Consider the following 22,859-nt stretch of genomic DNA (forward strand, 5'->3'; position numbering starts at 1 on the left):
AAAGGTTGTGTTTTTATTGTGTTCCATTATTGTTTATGTCTTTTAAATTTTCGTTGAGTTCATGTTTACATTTAAATTGTGAGTCTTGATTTGATCTCTTAATTGTGCTAAATGTTCGATTTTTAGTAGGTTTGGTTTTTTTTTAGTGTGTGTCTAATTTAGTTTCCATTGTGTGTTTTTAATTCCATGTTCTAGGTTGCCATTTTTAATTAACGCATGTCCCAATGTTTCCTTGAGTAGATTAGAGTTTCCGTTTTTGCTCTCAATTTCATTGCATGCTAGGTTTAGAGTTTTGTTTGTTTCGTGTTTAAATTGTGATTGTGGTTGCGTATTTTTAATTCCATGTTTAAGGTTTCCATTTTTAGTTAGTATGCTCTAGTGTTTCCTTAAGGAGATTAGGATTTTATTATTGTTATTTAATTCCGTGCGTGCTAGTTTTAGGACTTTAATTTGTGTTTTCATTTAAGTTTCCACAATCTTGAAAACCCAAATCTGAACCGAGTTCAGTGCATTTTTATTTTTGATTGGAGGAACGTCAAATCTGAGATTAAAACGCATTCCCTGAGGAGACGATCTAGCCCTTGGGCTTAGTATTACACGACAGAATTCCTATACTTGGGATAGCTCTCGAGCTGCTCATTTTTCGAGTGAGTCAAGTTTTTGACGCCGTTGCCGGGGAGTGTCGGTCCTAGTCTCAAATTTGCGTTTTTCTCGTCATTTTTGTTAGTTTTATGAAAAAGAAAAAAAAAATAGAAAACAAAAACAGAAAAAATTTTAAGTTTTGAAAAATGGCTGCACCTACACCGCGCACGATAATGGACTTTTTGCAGCTTGAATATGCCACTGCATCCTCTTCCACTATTTTGCCTTGTGATGAGCTTAATTTCATGATGCAGCGCGGGAGGACGTCACTACTACCCGAGTTTTATAGGACGGAATCTGAGTGCCCATATCAGCACTTAGCAGAGTTTGAATTAACCTGCAACATGTTTTTCTCTTATGCTAGAGCTGACGAATCTACTAGACTGAATTTATTTCTTACTACTTTGCAGCATAGGGCACTGATTTGGTTTCATTCTATAAGACCTTATTCTATCACTAATTGGACTGATATAGAGCGTGAATTTCTGCATGCATTTTGTCCCTCACAGAAAACTCAATTTTTGCAAGAACAGATTCTTAATTTTGTGCAGCAGGATGATGAGACATTTGGGGCTTGCTGGAAACGATTCAAGGATCTGCTAAGTACTTGCCCACATCACGGGTTTGACTCATGGAGGTTAGCTGATTATTTTTATACTGCTTTTACCCCTAATTGCAAGTGTTTTGTCCAGACTATGTCTAATGGAGAGCCCGTCAGTGAGGATCCAGATCAGGTATTATCATTCTTTGATTACTTAGTTGACAATGTCCCACAGTGCAACACACAATACACTCAGGCACCCATGACTACACATCCTATCAGCACAATTAGTGGTAGTGATGCATATGAACCACCAAACTGCCCAGATATTCCTCCGCCTCAATATCAGCCACAACAGATCTCTCCGAGCTGTACGTCGTCAGACCTTTTCGAGGATAGCATAACACAGATGGCGAACATGCTCCAGCAATTCATGCAAACTCAAATCGATCATAATAATGAATTGCGGGATACCATTAATGCGATAAGCACACAGTTGGATATCTTAGAAAACGAGGAAACACTCACAGAACCTCAGCCTAGTTCTCAAGAGTACCAGCAACCGTAACAACAAATACATGATGTTTCTCTTGAGACAGCAGAGGCCACCATCACCTTCAGTAGTGAGAAAGACGACCCCCAATCTGAAATGCTCATCGTCGAACAAATAGTTGTCCCAGCACCGGAAGTTACGGCTGAAATAGATGAATTCAAAGAAAAATCAGAGGAAACGAGCCCAAAAGCGAAGCATTTAGTTGATGAGGAGACTGATACTCATACGGAGTACCAACCTGTGGTACCTCATACTCCGAGCTCAGAAACCGTGGAACCGTCACTCCCACCTAAATCAGATGTTAAGGAGCCTAGTGTGAAGGCAGACTCTTGCAGTGGTATGATGATATGTACACCCGATAAAGAGGGTGATTAGTCTGGTGAGCATATGATTTTCAAAGAACCAGGTAAAACCTTTAATGTTAATGTTTCTGAAGAACTGCAGGTAATTATTCCGATCACTTTCTCTCAACCGTTAGTTCGTAAAGAAGCACATTTCCTGGAAACAATGTTGAATAAAGACCCTTTCTTATCCACACACGAGGGTCGACCTGCACACAAATTGTTTGGTATTTTGACACGCATTAATTCATTTGAGGTTGATTTTCGTGCAGGTATGATGACTGATCGATTGTGGCGGCTCAAATTTGGAGAACCGCCGATGCAATTTATAGACCTGTGGCCACCAGACGAAATTCCTCCAGAGCCTCCGCCAAGACAATTGTGATGTTTTTCTTTTCCTTCTTTTCCTTTTATTTTATTTTATTTTATTTTAGTTAGTTTTTAGGTCTATTTTCTCGTAGTTCGATCTTTGTTTTCCATTATTTCACCACTCAGGTACGCCTTAGTTTTCCCATGCACAGTATTTTCTATTTCCCCTATACTTTCACATTGAGGACAACGTTCCACTTTAGTTGGGGGGGGATGAGCATTCGCATGTAACATTGTGCACGTACACGTACCGGGTTTTATATTTCAAAAAAAAAATCAAAAAGAAAGAGAGAAATAAAGGAGGAGCACTGAAGGATTACATTGCATTATGCCATGCTTAACACTGACTCATACCTTTCGCATACTTGCATATAACTTAAGAATGATACACTTGAGTCAATCATGCGTAGTTTCTCTCTATATGATTTTATGACTCCATGAAGAATTGATTGGTAGTACATTCATGTTAATTTGACTATATAATTGCCTGTATTTACACGGCATCTCACGATGCTGAATAAACACATTCACGTGATTCATTGCACTTAGGGTTCCTTGTGAGCACTGAGAGAGCACTCGTGGAGACTATGACACCTTGTGAGATATCCTTGAGCTATTTATCGTCCTTTTGAGCGCTAATATCAAATCAGAGTTCATGGAACTCAATTCTCTTTTTCTGGATGATTCCTTGTACACTAGTCTATTTTTTTTTTTATTTGCTAGCCTAGAGGTGACACCTAGTAGGGAGATAGAAACCTAGGTCTTGTAGCCTACTCAAGATGTGAAGGCTGAGCCACCCCTAGAGATAGACTGAATTCATGAACTCCTATTCGAGCTCAATTCCCATTGATGGTATGAAGATTACACAAGAATTGTTATGAATTGTCCTAATTGATCAAGATAAGTCAGAAAATGAAGAATGAGCAAAATAAAGAATAAGCAATACACATGCGCATGAAATGAAATGTCAATGCCGGCCCAAATACATATCATAAAAAGTCAAGGACGACACATATTTTCCATGTATGAAGATGCTTCAACCGGTTAATGCCTCAGATGTATTCACGACAAGTTTGTGAATGAGTTGATCTAGGGTGGTCTCAATTGGATATGGCGAGTAGGTGAGAAGATGCTAGGGTGAAGGATCCGACACCTCATAGATAGGCTAGATCCTTTCCAGACTAGTCCACTCCATATACTTAGCGTTTGTTCCTTTTTAATATGTGGGATGTTTGATCGTGACACTCCTCCTCACATATGATGAGTGAACCCATTTTCTTTGAGTGTTCTTGAGGGTATACCAGTTAGGCCGAGTCAAAGCGACCGTTCTATAGGTGTCCACTGGCATCCTAGGTGTACTGAGTCACACACATCACACACACCTCGAGAGTTTACCTATTTATAATCGAACTTATATGATTGCATTAACTTTGAATGTGCCACTGATTAACTTCATGTGAGAATCCTACTCTCAAATCACATATAAACGATGAAACTTGCATGGGTGACATGTTTTGGAGTCGTGTGCATTGAATATGAACGAGCTTGTGTGAAATTCAGTTATGTTCTTGTATGTGAAATGGTATACTATTGCCGCATGTGCATTGATTTCATGATTACTGGAGTATGTAGTTGTAGATACCACCCTGAGATTCATTCACGTCATTTGCTAGAGACTAGCAAAACGTTAGTTGGGGGGTGTGATTACGCGCCAAAACTGCGTAATTGGACGTTTAACCCGAACTTTACGATTTATATTTTTAATTAAATGTCCAAAATTGTTCAATATTTTAATAAAGTGTCAAAATCACCATTCTTGAACTTTATTGCACTATTTATAAAGTTTTGGTAATTTTTTTGTCGCAGGAAAATTCCTAGGAATCAAAACCGACACCTGTTCGTATTTTGTACATAACTTTTCCATCCAAGCTCCGATTGAGACAATTCAAATTTTTTGAGAAAGAGGAAAGGATTATCTACACCTTTTGTGTTTTAAGTTTTGTGAGATACGAGTTCCAGAAGAGCAAAATTTGCAATGAACAGAGAATGAAAAAAATGAAAAAATATAGCAATTCGGGTTTCCTATTCGGGTCTAGGGCTTTCCCCCCTATCCTATTTAACCCTTCTCTTTCTCTTCCTGCATAGGCAGCCCCCATGGCTCCCCATTCTCCTCTTCTCCTTCTTCTTCTTCTTCTTCCTCTTCTTCTTCTTCTTCTTTAGTTTGTTTTTTTTGTTCTTTTCAATTCTGCTTCTCTCCCCTTGTCTCTCTTCCTTCCCTTTGTCTTTCCTCCCTCACTCTTCCCCTTTCCTCTGTTTCTCTTGGCCTCCTCTACCCTCTTGCAGTACGGCCAGCCTCCTCCACCATCTTCAGCGGTCCCCAAGCACAGCAGAACACTAGCTGACTCCATAGCAGGACCACTAAAGCGCAGCAGCAACTTCTCCAGCACAGCAGCAACTTCACGGCTCCATGGATTTGTTTCTCTCTCTCTCTTTTCCTTTCTTTCTTTCTTTTATTTACTTTTCTTTGAATCTTGGAATATTGAAGAAAGTTTAGTTTTTTTTTAATGTTATTGGAGTTTTCTTTCTTTTTGTTTAAGTTGAGTAATGTTGAGTATTTCATTATTATTAAATTAATCTCTTTGTTTATCTAATTGATAGTTATTTTAATTTAGCATTCTTAATTAAATTCAGATATTTTTTTGTCGAAATTCAATTTAGTTAGGGTCTATAATTAGTAAAGGTTGTGTTTTTATTGTGTTCCATTATTGTTTATGTCTTTTAAATTTTCGTTGAGTTCATGTTTACATTTAAATTGTGAGTCTTGATTTGATCTCTTAATTGTGCTAAATGTTCGATTTTTAGTAGGTTTGGTGTTTTTTAGTGTGTGTCTAATTTAGTTTCCATTGTGTGTTTTTAATTCCATGTTCTAGGTTGCCATTTTTAATTAACGCATGTCCCAATGTTTCCTTGAGTAGATTAGAGTTTCCGTTTTTGCTCTCAATTTCATTGCATGCTAGGTTTAGAGTTTTGTTTGTTTCGTGTTTAAATTGTGATTGTGGTTGCGTATTTTTAATTCCATGTTTAAGGTTTCCATTTTTAGTTAGTATGCTCTAGTGTTTCCTTAAGGAGATTAGGATTTTATTATTGTTATTTAATTCCATGCGTGCTAGTTTTAGGACTTTAATTTGTGTTTTCATTTAAGTTTCCACAATCTTGAAAACCCAAATCTGAACCGAGTTCAGTGCATTTTTATTTTTGATTGGAGGAACGTCAAATCTGAGATTAAAACGCATTCCCTGAGGAGACGATCTAACCCTTGAGCTTAGTATTACACGACAGAACTCCTATACTTGGGATAGCTCTTGAGCTGCTCATTTTTCGAGTGAGTCAAGCATGCAATACACAACATACTACATTAGCCATGCAGTTGGTGTTCCATACAAGCATGCAAGTAAATAAGTTTCTGAAATAGCCTTGCAGATGGTGTTCGATGCAATCCAGTATTATCAAACAATATATTCAATAACAGTTGACAATACTAGATAATCACAAATCACTATCCTTCAAGATATAATATGAACAATAAACAATAGTGGATAGTTATGAGTTTAGTATAGTATTGTTTTTCATTAAGGCATATGGACATAAATGTTACTAGATAAGGAGAGCATTTTAATTTTTATAAATATGAAGGATAAAAACTCCCCCTGAGTTATGCACTCAACTTATTTTATGCCTTTTTCAATTTTTCAACTTCTTAAGCCAAGTACCCTAAGATTTTCAATGATTTATGTTTGGCTTTGGATGAATAGGCTTCAACAGACCAAAAAGTCATAATGAATATTTGTTAAAGTAATAAGCCTATGTCTACCTCGTTTCTTATGATTTCAATATGTGTGAGAGGCACGAGTTTGAATGACTTGTGACATTAATTACATGTGCATAGGTCACTTTGAGATATACGCATATATCAAGATAAGGACCTAGGCAACCAATTTAGCCATTCAACACACTCAAGGTATATAGCGCTCTAAAGGATTTGATTTAAAAGTTGAGAGCTATGTGAGAAGTATAAATTAAATACTCTTAAGGATTAAGTTTCTATTATATTCAGAAGAGTATTTGAGGAAGTAGGATGATACGCATGATGTGCACACTGAACAATATGTCCTAACTAGCTTTAGCAAAGAGTAGTATGGAGTGTGTGAAATATATTTAAAGAATGATGCTCTTTGATAATTTCAAATCAACCATGGCTGGAGGGTATCCATGAAGCATAATTGACCAATTAAGTTAAGGATACGAGCCCATGTATGGATAATACTTTACCAGATATGATCATGAAGTGGTAAGGATTCCTTGTGAATGGAATAAGCCAAAATTAGAGGATTTATGATTTAAACTCAAAGGGAGAAATTTTATGATATCTAGATGAAGACTTGATTCCCTTAGTGGATGCCTCTAATTTGGTTATGAGAGAAATGGCTTTTAATTAGCACTAGTAGATATGGAATTTATGATTACTAGTGCTTATACCTAGAGTGATGATTCAATTTTGATTAATGAGATTAAGGTTAAAGATATATAGAATATGATAAACCCCTAAAGCTCATTTCTGTGCAATGGACAACAGTTGCTTAACTTGAGATATTTTATCTTTAAGTATAAGTTAAGTATTTTGAGTTAAATATCAAGCATAGATGCCATATCCATTTGGAAATGGATAAAGGTTCTTAGTATAACAAGATCGCGTTTAGTGAGTGTGTATACTAAGATTTTCATTTTAAGCAACAACCACTTCCCAAACCTATAGCCATCACAACCCCCTAAGCCTAATCCTAAGATCTAGGAAAGCAGAAAATAGTTAAGTTATATCTATTTGACTTCGGCCTTCTTCATATCCTAAGGGGTTTGCTTTCATGATTACCCACATCATTTCTTTTTCTAACCCTCTAACACTTCTGGATGAGAAAATAAATCGGTTGTGCCCTTTTCTTTTATAATGTAAGTAGGTTTTGTAAATGCGTGAAAGGATATGCTTACAATTCTTATGATTGCTTGTTGAGGCATGATAGTGGGAATTATGTGATAGTTCTAAATCCTTTTGAAAAGATTTTTCTTTTTAATATCTAAGGATTTGTTATGATTATTCTTCTCATTTATAACTTTGAGTGTAAATCTAGAATAATCATTCGTTTTTTCTCCAAGCATATAATTTTCAATATTTTCTCAATCTTTTTCTTTTCAAGAATAGCATGATAATTTTCTAACTCCTTTGATTGTTTTGCTATTCTTTTGTTCTCATTCTTCAAAAGTATTTTATGCTTAGATGTCTGAACTAGAAGCTTATGCATTTTAGATAAAGTACATTCTAGTTCTTTGTTTAAAGGCATGCTTTCAATAGTGAATTCAATGCATGATTCATTATAAGATATATCATAATTATTACATAAATCATTGTATGCTTTGTCAGCAGAATTATTACAAAGAATATCAGATGATTCATCAAACGAATTAACACAATAATTTTCACATGAATCATTGCATGCAACAGCAGCAGTATTTTCACAAAGATCAATAGATGATTCTTCACATGATATTTTGCAACAATCAACATAAGAATCATCAACTGCATAACAAATGGAAACAGGAGGTGAATCATATACCTCCTCGTTGATTACCAGCTCATGATTCGCCACTACCAGATCATCTAATCTTGGAGTTTCTAGAGTGGCAATCTCCCTTTCCTGGGTCTCTTCATATCTCTTTTCCAACTTAACCCAAATTTCCTGTGTACTACCACATGCCATAATCTCATGAAGAATATCAGTATCTAAAACACAATACAGCATGTCCATGGCATGTGAATTTGCATGCAACAAATTAATATCATTTTCTACAGGCATACAAATTCCCTTATCAATCACCTGCCAGGCCCTCCAATTCTTAGATTTTACAAATATGCTCATTTTAGTTTTACAGACGGTGTAATCAACACCACAAAATGTAGGAGGACTGAAAGGTGACTATCCTTCACCGAATGGGGATACACCAATTTAAGCAATTGTGACCTTTTTGCAAAGACGTTTAAGTCTAATGCAACGAGGCTTTGATACCAATTATTAGAATTGGTATATTCCAAAAAGGGGGGTGAATTGGAATTTTAAAATTTATCTCCTAGGTTAAATGAAATGCTCGTATAATACAACCTAGGGACTTTCTATGCAATTCCAAATGCACCAATAATATAATGTGTGAAAATTTAAATTAAATGCATCATTCACACCATAACATATATGTGCAGTAAATATAAAGTGCAAAAATATAAACAAAGTACATGATATGTTATCAGGGTTCGACCAACTATGCCTACGTCCCCGCCTCTAACTCGCAAGCCCGAGGATTCCACTAAAGGCTCACCTAATGGGTGGAGCGGCACCGATTACAACCAGGTCAATTACCAGAGGACTAACCTCAACCTTTACAACCATGTCAATTAACAAGGCTGGCCTCAACCTACACCTTAATAAGATGGTGCACCTAACTTTCCTAACCGGGTCTAAGCCAATCCAAGACTATTTCAAAGGGCTAGTCTCCTTCTTCAGGCTCGTGCCTAGAAATACAATAGCATTTTCACAGTCAAGTTGGTACAGTGATTATGCTTTCAAGTAAAGCATATGTGTACCCAATTACGTGCAATCACATACACCACCCATAAGATATAATAAGTAAGCTCAATGTGGTTTACAATATGTCAACTCTCAAATAGATATTTTCTATTGATGTAATCAGTGCGTGAGAGTGCAAACCAGTATATTCTTTGTTTCACTGGATATCCAATCAACGTGTTCAAACAAAGATATCAATCAAGTCTTAAATATGTCAATCAGTAGGATATCTCAATCATGTAAATATCAAATAATATATATGTTTGGTTTGCAAAATATACTTAATCTTTGTATTCAACAAATGACATGGAAGTTAATGAATATTGCAACAAAGATCAATATCACATAAACAAATATCTTTTCAAAACTATGTCAAAATAAATTACCCAAGATATTTGAGAATGTTTTTTCAAAAGTTTTTGCAACCCAAAAACAAATACAAACTTCCTAATCTATTGCAACGAAAATGCAATACTTGGAAGTTCAATACAAGTCTTCTTAGGTGAGACTTATTAGTAAAGTCCCCCTAAGAACACTTAGGTTTAGCTTTCGTAAAAATCAAATCAGTCAATCAAGGATGGGAGAGCAAACCTATTTAAAACAAACACTCAATCAACTTACAGAAGATTTAAGCAAACGAAGAGGGTAAGTATGAGTGATTGGAGTAAGAAAATGAGTAGTAGAAAATATTTGGCTTGAGAGAGAATTTTTGATTGGGTTTGCTAATCTTGTTGCTAATTTTCCCAAATGAAAGGGTATTTATAGACACCTAATGAATTATGACCGTTAGGGACAAGGTTGGTATTATTAGAAAAGATTAATGATGTTTTAGTGATTTTAACCCTGTTAAAAATATTTAACCACGGTAAAAAATACAGGCAACCCGAGAGCACCGGTCGACTAGAAGACTTTCGGTCGACTGAGGTTCATATGACGATTAACCGGGCCAATTTTGAACTCCAGGGTCGGTCGATTGGGATGGTGTTTCTAAGGTGATTTTTCAAAATCAACGTAGTTCGGTCGACCCAGGGTGAAAATGAACTAACTGGTAGGTCGAGCAGACCATTGGGTTCCCACACGTGGGAACTCGGTCGACCAAGTTGGTGCAGTACAAAAATGTCTAGGTTGACCAGGAAGTCAAACTATTGACTTCAAGGGGTTTCGGTCGACCAGGGTCAAATGAACTATCATGGCTTAGTCGACCAGATTGTGGTCAACCGGTTGACCTAAACCGGGTTTTGTCGATCGGGGGCAGAATGAACTGCATATGTTGGTCAACCGAAAGTGCATAAAATGTTCATTTTGGTTCTATTTTAATTCAAAATCACTCTATTCAAGTGCCTAATACATATAAGTGCAACAGTGAGTGTCTTAGGTCTTTTCTAGGTCCATTTTAGTTATGATTCAATTTGAGTTTGAACTTACCTATTAGACCATGCATGTGAAGTGTGTGATGATTATTACAGGTAAAGTCCTAATTACCATTACAAACCAATTACACAACTGAAATATATATTACAATCATAAAGAGATTTGGTCTTCAATCTTCACTTTGTCTATGTGCATCTTGATCTTGACAATTTAGGTTCCTGTATATAATCTCAAACACTCATCAGATATAATGAGTATTTGTCATAATCAAAACTGGGTGTGACCTATAAGGTCAACACAACACCTACTTTTTCAAGTTTAATGGCAAGAAAATCATTCTCAGTCTATATGAGCCCAAGAGTGAGAAAAGGAAGAAGAAAGAGGAGAAGAAAGGAAAACAAGTTGGTCGATCCTTACCTATTCTGACAAGAAGGACTTTGAGTTTGAGAGGTAAGAAACTCAGGTCGTTTATGTGGTTGTTGCCAAGGAAGATGAGCTGAAGAGTCTTGAATAGGAGACACCTCTGAATGTATTCCCCATACTTTCCAAGTTTGAGGAAGTCATTTATGAGCCACCTAGTGAATTGCCTTCAATGAGATATATTTAACATGCTATTGATCTTGTTCCTGGTTCATCTCTTCCTAATTTGCCACATTATAGAATGAACCCAAAGAAACATGACGAGCTAAAGAGGCAAGTAGATGAGCTAAGGGAAAAGGGTTTTATTCAGGAGAGCATGAGGCCATGTGCATGTCCTGCCCTTCTCACTCCCAAAAATGATGGCACCTGGAGGATGTGCATTGATAGTAGAGCTATTAACAAGATCACCATCAAGTATCGATTTCCCATACCTAGACTTGACAACATGCTTGATTTGATCGTGGGATCCAAAATATTTTCCAAGATAGATCTTAAAATTAGATACCATCAAATTAGAATCCGACTAGGGGATGAGTGGAAAGCTACTTTCAAGATAAAGGATGGGTTATATGAGTGGTTAGTAATGCCCTTCAGCTTAACTAAAGCACCAAGCAATTTCATGAGAGTTATGACCCAACTTTTAAGACCTTTCATTGGGCACTTCCTAGTAGTCTACTTTGATGATGTTTTAATCTATAGTTAGACTAGGGAGGATCACCTTCTCCACTTGAGGAGCATCTTTGACGTCCTAAGAGAATAGAAATTGTATGAAAACCTAAAGAAGTGTGTCTTTATGACCACACAAGTCATCTTCTTAGGGTTTTTTGTCTCTCACAAGGAAGTTTCTGTTGACCTCAGAAAGGTCAAGGCCATCAGGGATTGGCCCACTCCCAAAAACATTCATGAGACAAGGAGTTTGTTGGAATTGGTGTATTGCCAAGAGGGGGGTGAATTGGGTATTAAAAATTTCTCCTAAGTTGAACTCAATTCGCAGCCAGTATTTCACAACCTAGGGTCTGTCTAAACATTCCTAGTTAATCAAGTATGCAAATATTTAAGCCAAATAAGACATTCTCAGTAAATTAAATACTTGCATACAATCACCACTCCATATCTCATTTAATATTCAAGACGCATATCTCATTTAAATAAAGGGCATGTATGCAAAAGCAATGATAGCGATAAATGAACAAGCATACATGTGCGGAAATTAAAGTGTGCGAATACAACACATGATATTTGTTATCAATGTTAGGCCAAACCAGCCTACATCCCCACCTTGAGCATACCCCCAAGGATTCAACTAACACCACTCACTTAAATAGGCAGAGCAAAAGCCATTACAATCTCTCCTTACGAAGCGAGGTAAACCCCAACTCAATTACCAGGTTGAGCCCAACTGTTCTCCCTTATGGGGCGGAGACACCCCAGTTCAATTTTTGGGCTGAATCAAACCGGTCTCCTTTACGGGGCGAAGACTCTCCAGTTCAATTCTGAGTTGAACCCAATCGATACATTAAAAACATTTTTTGTACATATGAGCATGCTTCTAAATAGAAGTAAAAATGTACACATTAAATCTCAAATACATACTTTCTAATATGATATGAAATAAAACTCAGAGAGTAAGGGTGTTTTCAGAATAATGTATGCAATCTTTGAAATATAATGTATATAATAAATGCTTCAAAGATTTAAACCCTAATAAGATTTTCTCAAAAATATTTTATCAAGGTGTAACTAGAGAACCTTGAGTTTTAAGCTCAAAAGGATTTTTGCAATGAAGATTAGTGAACTTTTGGACACTTGCAATAAATGTGCAAGGTTCACAAGCCATAATAAGGTTTACTCCCAAAAATTATTATCAAGAGATCGAAATAATCGGGAGAAAGCCTATGCAAACTCTCAAGAAGATTTTCAAACAAAGATTAAATGAGAGTATATGCCTTTGAATACAAAAAAAAGAATGGCCAAAATGAATTTCTCTTTTCAAGGTTGATTTTCAAAGAAAGAGTGAAAGAGGGATGGGAGAGTGTAAAACTTTAACCCCAAAAAGATTTTTGAAATAGAAATTGAAAAGGGGGAACTTTGATTAAAAAAAAATATTTGAGAGAATTTTTAAAGCTAATCAAAGTTGTTAATTAAGAAAATGAAAGGGGTATAATAGACTCTAGGAAATTTATGACCATTGGGGATACGCTCGTCATTTTGAAAAGTTCAATTAAAAATTAATGACGTTTTAGCCCTTAAAAAATTTCCAACCTGAGAGTTTCTGTCAACCATGGTCAAGGTTTGGTCGACCACTTTTATAAGTTCAATTGACCATTGCAATTTTAAACTACAGGTTTGGTCGACCATCTCAGGGCGATTTTGAACCCTTCATGGGTTTGGTCGATCAAGACAAAGGTCGGTTTACCATTCAAGAGGTTCGGTCGACCAAGAAAACTTTGAACTATAAGGTTTGGTCGACAAAGCAATTGGGGTGATAGTGTTTTATGGTTTGATCGACCGAGGTAGGTGCGTTCAATTCAAAATGGTCGACCGAAGGAAGTCAAAATGTTGACTTCTGACTAGTTTGGTCGACCAAGACAATTTGTGCATGGTGGGTTTGGTCAATCTAGCCAAGTCAAACTTTGAATTTGGGTTTTGAGTGTGTTCGGCCAACCAAGGGCTATAACACATAAACTAGTCAGTCGACCGAGGCTTTTAATTAAGCCTAAAAACGCAGCGTCGGTCGACCGACTTTGCTTTTGCCCTGATTTTTAACCCTAAATTTATTTGAAAAACCTGTATGATTTTGGCCTTTTTAGAAAAAGGTTTTGTGTGAAAAATGTTGGTCCTTAGGGTCTGTCTATGCTCGTGTTGAGCTTATCGATCACATCATGCATGCCATGCAATTATTGAATACATATACAATTTAAAACCAAATAATGTCTTCAATTTTCTTTTGCTTTTCTTGTTCTTTATGGAATCTGCCAAGGGAATGTGTTCTTTGTATTCTTTAGGCTTCCATTTCTTATATACCTCATGTGTGTGTTGTATTGTAAACATGTTCACAAATTAGATGCACACATAAGATCCTTGTGTTTGGTTAGCATCAAAATAGAGATTAGACTCAAAAAGTCAACAGAGTTTTCATGGGTTTTCAACACTGTCATGGCTCCCATTACAAACTCTCTCAAGAAAGGTGAATTTTCATGGTCAAAATTTATGACCAAAGCCTTTTTAGATATTAAGGATATGATGACTAGAGCACCAGTGTTACGACTCCCTAATTTTCATAAATTAGTTGAGGTTGCATGTGATGCATCAGGAGTTGGCATAGGAGGAGTGCTTAGTCAAGAAGGTCACCTGACTACGTTCTTCAGCGAGAAGTTGAATGAAGCAAAATAGAGATATTCCATTTATGACAAAGAGTTTCATGTTGTAGTGCAGTCATTACGACACTGGAGACATTACCTCCTTCCCCAGGAGTTTGTCTTATACTCTGACCACTAGGCCCTTAGGTATTTGCATACAAAAAGGAAGTTGGGGCATAGACACATAAAATGGGTCGAGTAAATACAATAGTACACCTTTGTGCTCAAACACCGAGTTGGTGTCGAGAACAAAGTAGTTGATGCTTTGAGCCGAGTCATAGCCACATTGCGGACACTCCATGTCAAGGTTATTGGCTTTGAAAGCATCAAACAGGAATACCCTCAGTGTCATGACTTTCTTGATATATTCCCTCATCTGGTTCAGGGTACTTCTATTACTCACTCCAATTTTGTCATTCATAATGGGTTCCTTTTCAAGGGAACAAGATTGTGCATCCCATCCACATCTCTACGTGACTAGTTGATTGGCCCCGCAGGTCATTTTGGTAGGGACAAGACAATTGCTATGGTAGAAGATAGGTTTTATTGGCCTAGTCTCAAGAGGGATGTTGCTAGAATTGTTTCCCACTACCGCACATGTCTGGCAGCTAAAGGCAAGAAACAAAACACTGGGTTATACACTCCATTGCCAATACCACACGTACCTTGGCAAGAAATTAGCATGGACTTTGTACTAGGACTCCCTAGGACTGTGAGGGGAAATGATTCAGTATTTGTTGTTGTGGATAGATTTTCTAAGATGTCACATTTTATTCCATGCAACAAAACACATGATGCATCTAAAATTGCCACCATATTTTTTCGAGAGGTAGTGAGACTTCATGGTCTTCCTAAGACCATTGTTTCTGATAGAAATGTTAAATTTTTTAGCTACTTCTGGAAAAATTTGTGGGCAATGCTAGGTACCAAGCTTTAAGTTCTCAAGTGCATACCATCCCCAGACCAATGGACAAATTGAAGTGGTAAATAGGAGCCTTGGTGACCTACTGCGCTGCTTTGTTGGAGTGCATATCGCCACATGGGATTTATGCCTTCCTATGGCAGAGTTTGCATTCAATAGCTCAGTGAATAGGATCATAGGACTTAGCCTTTTTCAGGTATTCATTAGTTATAGTCCTAGGAAGCCTATAGACCTCATTCCATTGCCACCAGAGTCTAGAGTTAGCGAGTCAGTTGATACTTTTGCAAAACACATACATAACTTACACTCTGAGATAAGAATGAAAATTAATTTGAGCAATGAGCATTATAAATCTATGGCTAACATACATCACAGGTTGCAAGAATTTTAAAAAGGTGATATGATTATGGTTTGGATTCGTCCCAAACGAATTCCTTCAGGAAGGGTAAGAAAGTTTTATGCTAAAAAATGAGACCATTTAAAGTCCTGGAGAAAATAAGCTCTAATGCATACATGCTAGATATTCCTCTTGATAATGGCATAAACAATATATTTAATGTTGAAGATCTAACCGATTTTCTTGAAGCCAATTTTTTTCAGAGCCAAGCCATACTAACCCTGCAGGTGATCTTTCCCTATTTATAGGCACAGATACTACTAAAGAGCCAAAATTGCCTTTGCCACCACCATTAATTCCACCCAATAAACTTGAGCAAATTGAAAAAATTTTGGATGATAAAACAACGCAAAGATGGGCTGGATCATATCAAAAATACTTGGTCAAATGGAAAGGCAAGCCCCTATCATAACGAAGTTGAATCTTAAAGAAAGAAATTCTGCGCCTCAACCCAAAACTATACATTGAGTATCTACAACAAAATTCTTCAGGGAAGAATTCTTCTCGGACAAGGAGAGATGATGGGGATCAACACTCCCTAGACATAACATTCAATGAGATGGTGTCACGTGGATACATTTGTTGGGAGGAAGACAACTACGCACCTTTACAAAAAAAAAAAATGAATAACTTCATCTACAAAGGCCCAAATAACCTTATTCCAATTGGGTTGAAAGGAAGACTCCTATGCATTTCTTTGGGTATATGGAAACACATGAAGTTCAAAGTGTGCACGAGTTGGCAGCCCAATAACAGTAGTCATTTGCTTAGAAATTCTGCATCACATGAATAGTTGTACACCTTCACCAAATATGTCATAACTTTCTCTACAAAAATCCAAATAGAGTGATTCAAAATGTGTTGCAAAGAATACTTCCATATGTTTAATTTGGTATATGGTAGGTGAGCTAATTCAAAGTATTGAACATCTGGAAGGTCGAAGAATGAGACTATTTATTTTGAAATTTCTGCATTTTTTATTTTTTTGTTTCACTTGATTATTTTCCATTCAAAGCTTTGTTATATTTTATTTACCTATGGCTGAAAGGTTGTTTCAACATCTCTATATATAACTGGACATGTAAATTATTAGGGATATCAAATATTTTGAATTGAATCAAGAGTCATTGCCTTGTGCTTAAGTTTAAAACTTGCTCCCTCTTTGTGAGTGAGTGGTGAGAGACCACGTCCCATCTCCTCTGGATATTGAGTGGCGAGAGGCCACAAAATTATCATTCTCCATTCTCCATCTTACCATTCTAATAGATGTTGCGTGAAAATATTATCTCAACAATCAAGCGGATCAATCAAAGCCCAAGTAGCACCAAGAATCATCATTCGGGATATCGAGCAAGGTTCGAGCGTCTTGTGTTCATCATTCCGAATAATTTCAGTAAGCTCATTTCAAACACTTCCAAATACACCCTAGATTGTCAATATAATATTCATCTTCTAGTAGCATTTTCAAAAAATCCATTGCATGTCTTTGAACAAACTCCGCTGACAAACTCTTCAAAGTCAAGAAGATTTTCAACACTTGAATGCTTGATTGTGTCTTATTGTAAGGATATATATAATTTGCATGTTTGGACTTAATTGTAAAGCTTGGATTATCTTAAAGTGTATTTGGTGTGTGCACATTTGTGAGAGGGTCTTTGGTATGACTAAGGGTTCTAGAAACGTCCTACATCAAAACCTCTCCAATTTATGGAAAAAAATAATGTTAGTGTCAAGGTGCATTGGAGCATAAATTCTAATTACTACATAAATATTTTCCAATTTGAATTGAGTTCAATAACATGCTACATTTAAATTTTCTTTAGCTTACTTGGCGTTCAGTTTACCATTTCATATAAAAAAATAAATAAATCATTTTCAGTTATGCCCAAGAGTTCATTCTCATTGTGAATAATATTATTAATAGTAATAGGACATAACTTCTCCTTTATTTTTTATAGTGAATCACAAGCCCATCTTGTCATATTTGAAAACATGTCATTTTGAGAAAAAAAATAATTTAAATTGGTCATTTTCAAATAATTTTGATGAAGATATTAATATTTTTGAAAAAAAAAAAAAAACTCAGAATATGTTTTGTAATTTCTGGCCATGAACATTGATTCAATCAATTTAGCTTGAGACAAATGTTCATTTAAAAATCTAGTATATTGAAAATTTTGATTCAAATGAATATTTTATTCAAACCCCAAGAACACGCCCATCTTAGTGTAAACGTAGGGCCAAACCCTTCCAAAAATTGAATAAAGAAAAAAAAATTAAACGCCCCACCCTAATTGGGTTTTATTTTGTAAACTGGAAATTTTAATTTATAGTCTAATGCTGTCCCATCGTCCGACTATTTAATAAAGTCACTTTCTTCTTTCGGCCCCGTCCTTTGTGCAGCCTTTCCATTCAATCTTTACTCCCAATGCGTGCGCACTCCATTCAAAATTCACAGCCCCTTTCAAACGGCAGATTCTAACCAAGCAGAGTTTTCAGGGCATTAACAGAGGATGGAAGAATTGAAGTCCTCTGGTCAAAACAGAGGACCCATAAACAGAGGATTGAAGAATTGAAATCCTCCGGTCAAAACAGAGGAACCATAAACAGAGGATTAAAGTCTGAAGACAGAGGACCCATAACTCATCATCATCTTCATCTTCCCCTGCTCCTCCCCTGAAATCTTCTCTCCTGCAACCTCTCCACCATTAATCAACTCCCAAGCTCTCTCTCTCTCTCTCTCTCTCTCTCTCTCTCTCTCTCTATGAGTAATGCTTGAGAAGAAAGAAAAAGAGATTGGATACTTCATGTGTGGTACTTTTGGCTGAAGAAACCTTTGGTTTGGATTGGGAATTGGCATTGCATGTGAAAAGGTCGTTGTATGGGGTATGGGGTGCAGAGAGTCGAAGAAGCAGTGATTAGAGGGGTATTGTGGTGTCATTACTCTGTTTTTTCTTGCGTAATAAGCATTACGTGAACAGAGGTGGATATACTTATATTGTCCCCCCCCTTAGTATGGAGATATGTTTATTATTATGTCTCCATAATGCTTTGGATTTTAAGCTTTCATGAGTCCCCCATTTTTCCCACACCAATCGAGTGAATCTTAGCTTGTTTGAGGCAGTCGTTGGGCATGCGCTATAGCGCTATACATTGTAATATATGTGTGTAAAAAGTTTCGCATTACTTTATTAATATTGAATTTATTATGGCCAGTGTCCTGAATTTTATTGGAATTACACTTTGTTTCTTCTCGTTTAAATTGTAATTTTGAGCCTTAGAATTTGATTAAATCCCTGAACAGTGATATGGAATTAGACTAAATATGAAACTTCAAGAATAAATCGTCCCAATTTAAAATTAGACAGTGAAATGCAAATATAAACAATTGCAATTATCAATCCACATTTTTAAACTGCACAAATCTTACTATTTTATTTAAATTGAATCAACTACAACAGTATTTTTAAAGTCTTAGCAAGTTATATTTTATAAAAGTTCATAAATTTAACTTGAGGTATGAAATTTCATTTGAAAAAATCGTTTAAACTTGTTCAAGTGAATTATACAGCGTGCGTTAAATTCGTCTTCCAAAACACAATTTTAACTTATTTTTAAAATAATAGCTCAGGCAATATGAATGTTTTTGGGAATAAATTTAACCAAGCATTAAATTAATAACCCATTTATATTTGCCTGCAGAATCAAGGACTCTCTGCCCACGCATCAAACACTAATGAAGTCAACCTATATTCAATAATGTCATTTGTTCTTCTTTCTTCTTCATAGGCTCGGCCATTTATTTATGTGGGGCAGATGATTAAATGACACCATTTATGGCAGAGAATGAAACTAGTGAGAGAAAGCGCCACGTAAAATCTCTCTCTCTCTCTCTCTCTTTTAAGCTGGCGTAGAGAATTACGAGTCCTCCATAGTTTAGTCTTCAATGGGAGCTTCCTCTGTTGTTTACATTTCTTTTCATCTATTTCCTTTTTCCCGCGCTTTAAATCTTACCTTTCCCACCTCCCTCGCCGCGTTTGATCACAGAGTCAAAGATGGTTTTGCTTTTCTATCATTCTCTATCCCTTCTTTTCAAACGCTCTCATATATTATTTCCCTTTGAAAATCTGATTGATCAGTGACCCCAACCATTGATCTTGCTCCCACCAGCTTCCGCTGATTTATTTTCCTCTGTTTCAGATGGATTCAATCAAATCCAAACCAGCTTCAGCCAAATCCAGATTGGTGCGAACAATCCAAAAACTCGTCCACATTCAAACCGCGACGAGACCCATCTCCAATTGCGGCATCCTCAAGCTCAAATCGCAGGACAAGGCCGGAGAAGATGACCCAGAAGCGGAGGCCAGAGCCCGCCGGCGCGGAGACGACGAGAAGGAGAAGAATAGGAACAGAGCGGCGTTGGAAGCTTTTATTTCGAAACTATTCGCCGGAGTTTCGTCGGTGAAAGCGGCTTACGCCGAGCTGCAATTAGCTCAGTCCCCGTACGATGGCGATGCCATTCAATCCGCCGACGAGGCCTTGGTGAAGGAACTGAAAGTTCTATCGGAATTGAAGCACGGTTTCCTGAGAAAAGAGGTTGATCCCTGCCCGCCCCACGTGACGGTGATGCTTTCGGAGATTCAAGAACAACAGAGTCTCATGAGAACCTACGAAATCACGGTGAAGAGCCTCGAGTCTCGGGTCAAAGTAAAGGATTCGGAAATTTCTTCGCTCCAAGCACAACTCGACGAGTGCGATTCCTATAACAAATCCATGGAGAAGAAGCTGAACTCCAGCGGATACTTGTACGCTTTCGAGAACATAACTCTAGCGACATTAAATCCGAACCATTTCATCCAAGTTCTGCATTACGCTTTAAAATCAATCAGGCATTTCGTCAAACAAATGATCCGCGAAATGGAGTCCGCAAACTGGGATCTCGAAGCCGCCGCGAACTGCATCGAATCAGGTATAGTATATGCGAAACCAAGCCACAGATGTTTCGTATTCGAATCGTTCGTGACGCGAGAACTGTTCGACGGATTCAATTTCCCAAACTTCTCGCTCTCGAGCGATTTTTCCCTCCCCGACGCACAAAAACAGCACCATTTCTTCGAGAGATTCAAGAAGCTCAAGTCCGCCAACCCGAGGCATTTTATCGCTACAAATCCCCAGTCTGCATTTGCGGCATTCACCAGAGGAAAATATCTGAAGCTTGTGCACCCTAAAATGGAGTGCTCACTGTTCGGAAATTTGCGGCAACGGAATCTCGTGACTTCCGGCGAGTGCCCGGACTCTGCTTTCTTCGTCATATTTGCAGAAATGGCGAAAAGGGTATGGCTATTACACTCTCTGGCTTATTCCTTCGATGAAGAACCCAGCATCTTCCTGGTAAGGAAGAATTGCCGGTTCTCGGAGGTGTTCATGGAGTGCGTGAACGACGACGAGTCGATGCTCTCGTCGGAAGATTTCCAGGTGGCTTTTACGGTAGTGCCCGGCTTCAAGATTTGTAAAACTGTAATACAGAGTCAAGTGTATTTATCTCCGGTGACAGCTCCGGCGAGCTAATTTCTTCGCTGTTGGGGTTTTGTCTTTATAAAGTCATGTATAAAAAATTTGTAAATATATGATGATTTCCATTCCCACGCGCTTTTCGGAACGCTCCGGCCATTAGGGAGGCGAGTGCATAAACTTCGCCTCGCTTGGGAAAGTGAATTAGATTCCTGTGGCCGGGATGAGGAGGCGCGTGATACGGCGCGTATGTTAGCATACTGCATGTATCTTCTACATTTTCTTATTTATTTATTTATTTTTTCTGAGCCCAAGTTTCATTGAGTTACAGGTTAGTTCCTAACTTTAAATCATGACAATTAAACTGGTTAATATATATATATATATATATATATATATATATATATATTTAAATTTAGGATCTTTTTAAAAAAAAAAAGTAATTCTTATTTTAAATTTTTAAACAAAGCATAGAAATGTCAAATTAATTTTTTTTCTAAAATTTTTATTGAAAAAAAGAGGGAAAAAGGTTCGTTTAGTTGCACAAATATATATATATATATATATATATTAAATTTTAAAATAATTACAAATATAAATTTTTTTTTAATTTTTTCAAATTGTTTAATATTTTTTATTTTTGAACATTTTTTAAAATAATTAAGACTATTTGTTTTACATTTTTTAAATATATATATATATATATATATATATAAAAGATAATGTTTGAGAAGATGTAATTTAAAGTTTGTATTCATATATATTTAGAAGAAAATAAATATGATTTTATATTATATTTTATTTAGATTTAAGCATATATAAATTCAAGATTCAAATACTATGGCTTCCAAACACAAGATAAGAATACATAAATCTAGGAAATAATAAAAAAGATATTCCCCCACTTTCTATACAATTTAAAAAACTAAAAAAATAACATAATACTTTTTAAAATAGATTAGAAAATAAAATTATTTTCGTGTGCAAATTGTGCGGAAGATTTTTATTATTTTATACAAATATTAAAAAACTAAAAAAGTTAGTTAACATTTTTTATAATTCTTAAAAAAAATAAAAAATAAAAAAATAAAAAAGACTTTCAACAACTAAAGAAATCCTTAAATTTGGCTCTAATTGTTAATTGCACTAACTTTCATTAGTTTACGAACTAACATGTAACTATAATTTTGGAGATGACCGTTTTATCCCTGATAATTGTTTCGATTAAAATACGACGCTTTTATCTTTTATAAAATGGAGAATGAAGTCATATTGTAACCACCTCAACTATTATTACAAATAAAATTATTTTTTATTTTTATATAATAAAAAATTTATTTTTCAAAAAGTATTTTGGTATTAATTACATAACAAATAATTAAGACAATTAATAGCGAGATATTTAAATTGTAATTTTAAAAGTTTAAACAATTAAACATAATAAATTAAATTTTAATATTAATTTATAACATGATGAAATTTTTAATTCTGTCCGACATCATATTTATTTTTCATTTTCATGTCTATACAAATAAAAAAAAATGACAAAATACGCGCATTTAGGTTACTGTTTTTTAATTTTTATAGTCAAATTTTAAAACATAAAAATTAATAAAGTATTATTAGTACACTTATATTATTTTTAATTGAACGTATTTTGTGATTGGATATCGGACGCGGCAAGGGGGCGGCAGTGGGACCCACAGACGGAAGTGAGTCGGAGGGGATATGACCTGGATTTTGGATGCTAGCTTGGAGAAGAAAA

At 36.1% G+C, this 22,859-nt stretch overlaps 1 protein-coding gene across 1 annotated transcript; it reads left to right on the plus strand.

Moving 5' to 3' along the window:
- The first annotated feature begins 19,306 nt into the window (after positions 1 to 19,306).
- LOC131144610 (protein GRAVITROPIC IN THE LIGHT 1) lies at positions 19,307 to 21,226 on the plus strand. Its single transcript, XM_058093344.1, has one exon. It carries the CDS (start codon positions 19,784 to 19,786, stop codon positions 21,149 to 21,151), a length of 1,368 nt encoding a protein of 455 aa, XP_057949327.1. The 5' UTR covers positions 19,307 to 19,783; the 3' UTR covers positions 21,152 to 21,226.
- The last annotated feature ends 1,633 nt before the right edge of the window (positions 21,227 to 22,859 follow it).

The sequence above is a fragment of the Malania oleifera genome, chromosome 12 (genome assembly GCF_029873635.1).
Source record: "Malania oleifera isolate guangnan ecotype guangnan chromosome 12, ASM2987363v1, whole genome shotgun sequence".
In the NCBI taxonomy this organism is placed as follows: domain Eukaryota; kingdom Viridiplantae; phylum Streptophyta; class Magnoliopsida; order Santalales; family Ximeniaceae; genus Malania; species Malania oleifera.

Excerpts from the sequence above, each read along its gene's own strand:
- LOC131144610 (XM_058093344.1), top strand. The coding sequence starts at position 19,784 with ATGGATTCAATCAAATCCAAACCAGCTTCAGCCAAATCCAGATTGGTG.